This window comes from Aethina tumida, chromosome 4 (genome assembly GCF_024364675.1).
Source record: "Aethina tumida isolate Nest 87 chromosome 4, icAetTumi1.1, whole genome shotgun sequence".
NCBI lineage: Eukaryota > Metazoa > Arthropoda > Insecta > Coleoptera > Nitidulidae > Aethina > Aethina tumida.
The window spans coordinates 20113852-20124157 of record NC_065438.1 but is presented as its reverse complement, the minus strand read 5'-3'; the positions used below and the strand labels follow the sequence as shown (position 1 = coordinate 20124157).

The 10306-nt window shown below is 29.8% G+C and overlaps 1 protein-coding gene across 1 annotated transcript; it reads left to right on the top strand.

Moving 5' to 3' along the window:
- The first annotated feature begins 375 nt into the window (after positions 1-375).
- Positions 376-2989, top strand: LOC109601498 (transcription factor Sox-3). Its single transcript, XM_020017745.2, has one exon. The coding sequence runs from the start codon at positions 491-493 to the stop codon at positions 1580-1582; it is 1092 nt and encodes a 363-aa protein (XP_019873304.1). The 5' UTR covers positions 376-490; the 3' UTR covers positions 1583-2989.
- The last annotated feature ends 7317 nt before the right edge of the window (positions 2990-10306 follow it).

Sequence of the window (10306 nt, the reverse complement as noted above, 5' to 3'; positions counted from 1 at the left end):
TTCCAGTTTGTGTTTCGTATCGATAATGACACGCGGCACACGGAAATTTCGTCCATTAATTAGAGATTTTTAAGCACGAAATGATGCGCTTATATTAATTAATTATTGCCTCGTTCGTACGTTGTGTAGCAAAAATACCCGCCAGGTATAATTAGTAATCGGCCGAGTAATTAGTAAACGTGCGGAATGCGCACGGCAACGGTCGCACGCCGCTGCCGCCGCGGTGGGGGTACAGAGGGAGGGCGTGACGCGGACGCCGCACTTGCGCACGATTGGCCGGCGCGAAACATGGCAGGCGTTACTGTCAATCACCTAAAGTTAGGTGGTGGGGGCGCCGAGAAGAATAGATTGGAGAGTTCATTTGAAAGACTCACAACATAGAGAAACGCCGGCGAGTGCGGAGGTGAATGTTTTTATTGGTATAGTGTGCTGTTTGTGATACAAGTGTTGTTGAGTGAAAGCCAGCAAGCTGTTTTCGCCGACGGAAAGCATGTTGACGATGGAAACGGACCTCAAGGGTGGCAGCCTGCACGCCACCATGCCGCCACACCACGGCCTCCAGAGCTACGGCTCGCTGTCGGCGCTGGGACAGGCGCCGATGCACAGCCTGAGCCAGCATCCCCATCAGATGCACCACCAGCCGCAGGGACCGCAGCTCCATCACCAGCACCAGCCGCAGAACCACCACCAGCAGACGCACCAGCCCGGTGCCCAGCACCAGGGCCACAACCAGTCGCCGACGAACAACAACAACTCGACCAAGGCGCAGAACATGGAACGGGTGAAGCGGCCGATGAACGCGTTCATGGTGTGGTCCCGCGGACAAAGGAGGAAGATGGCCCAGGAGAATCCCAAGATGCACAACTCGGAGATATCGAAAAGACTGGGTGCCGAGTGGAAACTGTTAAGTGAGACCGAGAAGCGGCCGTTCATCGACGAGGCGAAGCGCCTGAGGGCGGTGCACATGAAGGAGCATCCGGATTACAAGTACAGGCCGCGTCGCAAGACAAAAACGCTACTCAAAAAGGACAAGTACCCGCTGGGACCGACGAGCCTGCTCCAATCGACGGACCCGTCCAGGAACGCGGCGTCGGCCGTTCAACAAGTAACCGCCCGCGACATGTACCAGATGCCGAACGGCTACATGCCGAACGGTTACATGATGCCGGATCCGAGCGCGTACCAACAGCAGTACGGCGGTGCGAACTACGCCCGCTACGACATGGGACAGATGCAGCACGGCTACATGAACGGCGGCTACGGCACGTACGGCCCGACCACCGTCCCCAACAGCGCCGGGTCGCCGTACGGGATGCAGCAAGCCGGCTCGTCGCACAGTCCGTCCGGTTCGAGCATAAAGAGCGAGCCGGTGTCGCCCGGTTCGGGGTTGCACACGCCGACGCCCGGCGTCGGCATCAAGCGGGAGTACGGGCAGCAGCAACAGCAGCAGCAGCAGGGTGATCTGCGGCAAATGATCTCGATGTACCTGCCGTCCGACGGAACGCAGCACATGCAGCATCAGTACAGTGCGTCGCCCGATCCGATGGGACCCGGGCCTCTGGCGCCGCTGGCCCACATGTGAGAACCGCTGTTCGCGGCCCAGGACTTGGACGTGCCGCCACTGTGAACTCTCGTCGTGTACATAAATTTATATATATATACATATATGTTATTTAAGGCGTCTTTGATTTGTTTTCAAATTCACTTCAAACAAGCGACTCTACTAAACGCTGTGCGCTCTCATCTTGGTTCCTTAAACCGCCAAATCCAGTATTCATCCTCGATGACCCGGGTGTTGCTAGTCGGCCGGCGGCCGAACCGTTCACGTAAGTGTTGTGGCTCTGGCGACTTTTATTATTATTTTATCGAACTAACCCAACAACAACTCGCAGTACAAATTTCGTATTTTCGACTAAAACCAAGGTTCAGGTACGCCACGTACACCTCGAGTCAGTTTCGGTGCACGTGCCGTATTTAAACCGGTGCAACAAAAACTTGCTGAAACCACACACTTGTGTCAGCTTTTTGTGGGCGAGAAAAACCGCCGGCCGATTCGGGACGCCAGTAATTTATTGTTTGATAGAACCCAAGCTGTATCCGTTTTGTAAATAGTATTTTAAACAACTGTAATATATAGATTATATTTTATATTATTATTATTATTATTTGTGAGGAAAAATTTAGGCGCCAATTTTTTAACCCTAATGCGCAATTTCAATCTTTCAATAACCTAAAGTCTATTCAAAATTTGAAGTTGTGCACAGTGATGAAAGGCTTTAATTCTTACTGTTTTTTTAAATATGTTTTAGTTCCACAATTCGGCGTCTCTATTTTTTTTTTAATTATTAATATTATTATTTTGGTTACTGTCGACTTTTGTTCCGAAATAAGCGACCTGATTATCAAAAACAAAAAGGTTAAGTACCAAAAAACTTTTGTACATAATTCAAAACACGGAAAGGATGCGTGTTGTTGATTTTAAATGAAACTTATTCGTTCGAATGGAAAAAAGTACTCATTTATTAATTAATCGTGTAACAACTTATCCACCACACACAGTTATTTATTATTATTATTATTATTACTATTAGTTTTACAATGTGCATCGTTTAGAACTAAAGACAATGTTGTCTTCAACCGTATACATAATATTTACTTACTTAAGCAAACCAACCGACTCAGATCACTTCTTCTTCAGAAAGTGTAGCACGTAGCTGGTAAATATTATGGTCGGTTTTGTCAAACAAATTTTGAGTTTATTAGCCCCCCTCCTGTTTGTTGTTTTCAATTTTAATCTAATAAATTTCAAGATTTGTTTCAAATCTCGATGTCTGTGATGGGCCGATTTAAAAATGAACTCTTTTTTTTATAAATTTTTGAAAATATCACCGCTTTGTAAATATAAATTTTAAGTTTTTTTGAATGTACAGTGTGTTACAGTTATTAGTCAATGGAACGAAAATGTGAATATATGAAATTGACAAGTTAATTGGAGTGTTTTATTTGATTATTTTTTTTTTAAGTCATTTTTCAGCAGTGCCCCAAAAGTTTGCGATTGTTAAGGTAAGGTGAATTGGGTCATTCAATTTATCAACCCATTGACATAAATGTTGTTTTGCAACACCAATTTGCATTAAGTTGAATAATCCTTTTAATTTTGAAGAAACGCAATTTTAATACGATTTTGATAAATAATGATGTGGCGTTTCTCAAGAATGGCCACGATAATTGGAGTATTAAAAATAAATTATGGTTTTAAATGACATTTTGTAACTTACAACAACGGTGTTCGTACACAAACCAGATTCGTGTGTGTAATTCTAATAATAAAATGCTAATTTTTGTATGTGTGGTTCTGCATCGATTGACGACGATAAATTTGTTCCAATTTAATTAAATGAAAATAGGTAAACAACAATTCCAAAGTTATTGCTATGACCAACAACAGACAATTGTAACTTTGATAAATTAAAACGTGGATAAAAATCGCTCATTGAAGTTTCCAGGAAAATTGTTTTACTTGAGTTCTATCGTAACAATACTTATTTAATTAAATGTTTTACTTTAAAATTATTCACTACTTATGTTTTATAATCATACAGGGTCAGTGATAAGTCTAAATATTGTCGGATTATTTAAAGGTCTCCAATAAAATCAAAATAATCTTCATACAAAAGTTGTGGGATTTAACCTGAAGTGCCTAAGTATTAAATAGGTATTATACAGGGTTGCTTGGTTGTTCCAATTAAAATAAAAAACAATAAAATATTATTTATCATTATTTTAACGGTTTTAACATAAACTAATAAAAAATCAATTTCTATAACCAAAGTTATGAAAATACTTCAGGATTAATAACGATATTAAATGAAGAAATATCCTTGAACATTATTTTGAATATAATCAATAATTCTAAAACTTTATAATATTGATTAATTTATTTTAGTATTGCTAATTCGTGATATTTAATTATTAATTTCTTACATTTTATTTAAATAAAATATTTTTAGAAAATTGATTTTTTCATTTTAATTAACAACAATAATAATTATGAATTATTATATTATTTATAATAAAAATAATAGTTAAAATTTCAGTTTTTCATAACAATTATATTACTATTATAATTATATATAATATAAAATATAAATAATTATAAGCAAAAATAATAATTATTATTAAATTTTCTGTTGAATTACTGATATTTTTTAATTATTAAATATATACATTTTTTTTTAAATAAAGCAATTTTATAAAATTGATATTTTTTCTATTAATTAGTGACAATAATAATAATTATTAATATTGAATAATACATAAATATAATAATTAATTACTTATTATTATTGATAAATTTATTTCAGAATTGTTAATTTTTAATAACAATTATTAATTTCTTATATTTTATTTGAATAAAATAATTTTAGAAAATTGATTTATTATATTTTTGTTAATAACTGACAACAATCATAATAGCAATAATAGTAATTATTATTATAATTATAAATTATATTAATTTAATTTTAATTATTAATAACGATTAATAATTATGTATGAAGCATAAATAATTATATAAAAATAATAAATATTATTAAATTTTCTGTTGAATTATTATTATAATTATAAATTATTCTATTATTATTATTATTATTATTATTATTATTATTATTATTATAATAAATAAACAATGATATATAATATAAATAGTTAAAATAATAATAAAAGTAAAAATAATAATTAAACTTTCTGTTGAAATATTGACATTTTTTAATTATTAAACATATACATTTTATTTAAATAAAATAATATTACCAATTGATTTATGTTCTATTAAATAGTAACAATAATACAAAAATTTTAATAATTATTAATATTGTAAATAATAAATTTTAGAATTTTTAATAACAATTATTGATTTCTTATATTTTATTTGAGTAATCTAATTTTAGACAACAATAGTTAAATGATAATAAAAGAAAAAATAACAATTATAATTATATTTTCTGTTGAATTATTGAGATTTTTTAATTATGAAGTCTATAAATTTCATTTAAATAAAACAATTTTACGAATTTTATCTATTTTCTATTAATTAGTGACAATAATAATTATACAATAATCATAATTATAATTAATATTGTATAATATATAAATATAATAATTATTTAATTATTATTATTAAATTTATTTCATAATTTTTAATAACAATTATTAATTTCTTATATTTTATTTGAATAAAATAATTTTAGAAAATTAAAAATTTCTGTTAATAACAAACAACAATAAAATAAAAGTAATTAATAAGGATATATAATATAAAATATGAATAGTTAATATATATAATAAATAAAAAAATATTATAATAATAAATAAAAAATAATAAAAATTATTATTATATTCTGTAGCTTAGACTAAATGTCACAGTTTTAAGGTCTTGAAAGACCCTATATTATATATGCACCAATAATTAAAATATTGTAACATGTATTTAAAAATTTAAATTTTGTCCTAATTTCAACAAAACTAATTAAACTATTAAACTTAAAATACTGTTTTAAAAAATATTAAAGTGGAATTTAATATCTGGTATGCATTTTAAAATGTTAATTAACTATTTGAAAGTAGTTCATAAAAATAGAATTTTCTAATTTTGAGATGTCAATAATAAAATTAGGACTCATTAATATGTAAATAATAACAATTAAAAGTTGAAACAAAATAAATAATCATTTATATTTTAAAAACAAACGATTTATATACAAAAATAATAAAATTTCAATTTCTTTCAATTATATATATATATATATATATATATATATATATGTATATATATATATATATATATATATATATATGTATATATATATATATATATATATATATATATATATATATATATATTGATTTCATTATACTAGTTAGTTGTTATTCATAAAATAGACAAGTATATTGTATTAAATAAAAATTACAATTGTTACAATTACATAAAATCATTGTCAAGGTTTGCCAAATATTAAATTTACAATCACCATTAAATTTTAGATACAATTTTAAAAATATTAAAGTAGAAGTTTTATTAAAAATTTAATATATATATTTGTTTTTATTTTAGGTATAATTCATGAAATTGCTGAAACGTCAGTAATAACATTAATGCCCGTTTAAATTAAAGTTTAATTGACAACAATTAGAAATTGAAATAGGTAACACATGCGAAAAACATTAAAAATAAATAATAATATAAAATATTTCTATATTCTTTATGTTTCAAAAACAAACGATTTAATTTTAATTTTATAAATAACGTGAAAATATTTATTAATAAATAATATACTATTGAATTCGTTGTACTAATTAGTTAAAACATAAACAAATATGATCTAATTTAATTAAATAAATTAATTGTCAACGTTTGCTAATAATTAATATTATAAAAAATATAATTCAAGCTGTAAAAACTAAATTCTTTGCCAACCTGCAAACTTTATAAACAGTTTTTTGTTAATATTAATGATACGAACTTTATAAAACATATCTGGCACGCAATAAAATGTTAATTATCTACTTGAAAGTAGTTTTTTTTTACAATTTTGGGCGTGATTCATGAAATTACTAGAACGTCAATCATAAAATTTAAGATCCATTAAAATTTAAATGGCAACAATCAAAAGTTGAAACAGAATAAATATACAAAAACACATTAAAAATAAATAATTATATAAAATATTACTACACATATCAAAACTGTTTATGTTTTAAAAACAAAAGATTTAATTACAATTTTATATACAAGGTAAAAAACATAAAATTTCAGTTCTTCTCAATTAACTATATAATATTGAATTCGTTATACTAGTTGGTTGTTATCCATAAAATATAAACAATTATTATGGATTTATGTTCCATTAAGATTAGGCGTTGCAAATTACAAAAATACCATAAGACGTGGTAATTAAAATTTGTTTTGAACGCTTAATATGCCATTTTACAATTTTATGACTGAATCTCCGTCGAATTCGAAACTTTTTTTTTAATGCACTCTGTGAATTTATGTAAGATTTTCGATACATCGCATTAAATTAATTAAGACGTTGATTTCTCAATAGGTTCGCCTCGAATTAACCTTAACCACACGATTATTACAGGCAATTAATTAAATTAATGTCGTAACGAACATTAGGCTCCAACAAGACGATTATTTATAACACCAACTTAAGGTGAATTAAAAAAAAAAAACTGTAATTATCATTAGGAAGCGTTTACCGTTGGCGTTTCGGTGATTTGATGGTTCGATCTCGTAAATGGATGTTTCCCAAACAATTTTTTGGGAAAAAGTAAATTCGTGCGCCACATGCATAATAATCCCATAAAAATAAATCATTTAAGGGGGTACGTTTAACCGTGCATTATTCTTTCATTAGTTTGGGGAAGTGAATTTAGCCAATCTGTGGCACACACCATTACCCTCATCATCTCATCAGCCTGAAAATTTAATGTTCTCCGTTCCACACGCAATTGCACTAATGCGTTTGTGTGTGTATTTTCGTCGATTTCCTCCTCTTTTTTAAATAATCATCTCGCAACGTTGCTTCTTGATTCTGGCTGGATGCTGTGCCAAGAAATTATCATGTATAATATTAATGATAATCAATTATTATTGGTGTGATGCGTTAATTTCTTGGAACAGTGCGGGGACAAAAAATAAAATTTATTTTTATAATTTATTGTTTTATTATTAGGCGTTAGCCGTGAAATTAGGAGGAACCATAAACAAATTCCCGGCGTGGCCAAATTTAGCTGAAAAGGAAATAAAATTTACAAGGTCGTCTGCGACAAAAACCGAATCCTCCTCAGTAGGGCGGTGCAATAAATACGGATTACGGAGTTCAGATTTGACAGATTCGTTTCCCTGACTAAACCTTTTTCGGTTTAGATGATGACTGGTGTTGCTGCGACAGTGGCGCAACCACGTTTTTTATGTTTAACTATCAACAATTCAACGAATTTTGACAATTTTTGGACAAATTCATAGCATTATTTGTGGTCAAATAAGATTTACTTTAAAATAATTTTTAGGCAAGTTTCTATAAACAAATTCATACCACAAGAAAAAAAATTCAGGGTTCTTGGAACTGAAGAAAAAATCAACATTAATTCTGACCTTTTTAGAATTAAACTGTTTATTACGTAAAAACTTGGACAATGACAAAAATAATTAGTTGTCATATGGACTAAATGGTGGATGAAGTATTCAACATTTGAAGCTTCGTTTAAGCTTCTAATACAATATGTAGTCTTACATGACAAGGAGGAAGCAAAAAGTTGACTAAAGAAGCTCAGCTTTGAGTAAGTTTTTCATGTTCCAGGTCAATTTTTGGAAGTAGGCAGCTGCATTGGTCATCTGGCCTTTATGTAGGTAGCCAATATGAAAAATTTCACTTCCAGTTCACCATACTGTCATCAAATCTTTCTTGGGTTAGGACTCCTTTTAAATAATGTCCTTCTGTATTTCCTTGCTTCAACCCATTGTTTCGACTGCTAAGAATTGTTGTAATTGTTGCCTGCAACAGTAAGAAGGATAAAGGACTCATTTGCATTGCATGCATGAAGAGAATTGGAAATTGTCAAATGTCTAATTTTGGTAACTTCACTTAATTTATGTGAAATCCTTTTGTTAAACTCTTTGGCGAAATTCATTGCCTTAAGCATTCTTCTTTGGCACAAGTTTCAAGACGACCTTGATGTTGCTCATCTTTACTACTTTTTACTCGATGAAACTAAAATACTGTGCCTTTATCATGTGCAGCTTCTGTTTCTTGGAGCTGATTTTTGAATTCATGAAGCAAATTTACCTGAAATACATAAAAAATTGTTAAAAATTAGCAAAAAAAAAAAACATCACAGTTAAAAATAGCTTAAAAAAGTTTTAAGTGTAATATAAAAAATTAAAAATATGATATAAACATTTATTGAAATAAATAATGAATCAAAAACATAAAATACTGATAAGAAATGTCAAAGTTTTTTTGCTAATTTACCTATTAAAATGTATTTAAGACATTCGGTTATTAATCTTGAAAATATTTGGTTTATTTTTTGTATACAGAGTGATCCACTTAACATATTCATTATAAATTTATGGAGAACAGATAAGAGTATTAATTTGAAACTTTTACTGCAATTATAACTTGATTTGAACAATTTTTTTAAATTCCTTTGAACAAAATTTAATTTCCGATTTAGTCAGAAGTGACATCAAGTGTTATTTCCATTGGAACACCCTGTATATTTTTGGATTTTTAAATTCTACATGCAATTGCAAATAAAACGACTATAGCATATCCTATACTTAAACCTAATAGTTTTTGAGTTATTAATTTTTTTCCAAAAATTTTGACAGATAGATGGTTTAACTGAAATGTCACTAAAGTTATCAATTTTGATATTGGAAATCTCATTTATGGCACACTCGTTAACCAAAGACCGTGCTATGAAAATCCATTATTAGTACTCCCAAATTTTATACGGGGTGTCCATTATTTACTTTTAATTATATGTATTTTGAAATACATATAACATTATTATTTTCAATAGAACACCATGTATATACTTGGATTTTTAAATTCTACATGTAACTGCAAATAAATTGACTATTCAATGTCCTACACTTAAGCTCGATAGTTTTTGAGATATTTTTTTTTTTTTCAAAAATATTGCCTGATAGATGGCCTAATTAAAATATCAATAGATATAATAATATAGTATTATTATATCTATAGAGCTACCAATTTTAACGCTGGAAAGTTCATTTGACCAAAGACCACCTTATAAGAAGCCATTATTAGTATTTCCAAATTTTATACAGGGTGCCCGTTATTTATTTTTAATTTTAAGCATTTTAAAATATCAATAACTTTATTATTTTTAATGGAACACAATGTATGTTTTAACATAATAAGATTCAATATTAAATAATCTTTCTATTAGTATCGCATTCCCTATATATAAAATGAATACTAACAAAGATATTAACAAAAATGTGATTAAAGTTGTCTGATACAAAAAATACATATCAATTTTTTCTGTTAATATTCATTTTATGTATAGAGAATGCTTATACCAATCAAAAATTGTTTAATATTCAATTAAATTATATGAAAACCTACACGGTGTTCCACTGAAAATAACAAGTTGCTGGTGTTTTAAGATACACAAAATTAAAGGTAACTAATGAACCCTCTGTATAAAATTTGAGAATACTAATAATGGTTTCTTGTAGGCTTATATTGGTTAATGTGTATGCCAA

Coding starts and splice junctions, on each gene's coding strand:
- LOC109601498 (XM_020017745.2), top strand. CDS start 491: ATGTTGACGATGGAAACGGACCTCAAGGGTGGCAGCCTGCACGCCACC.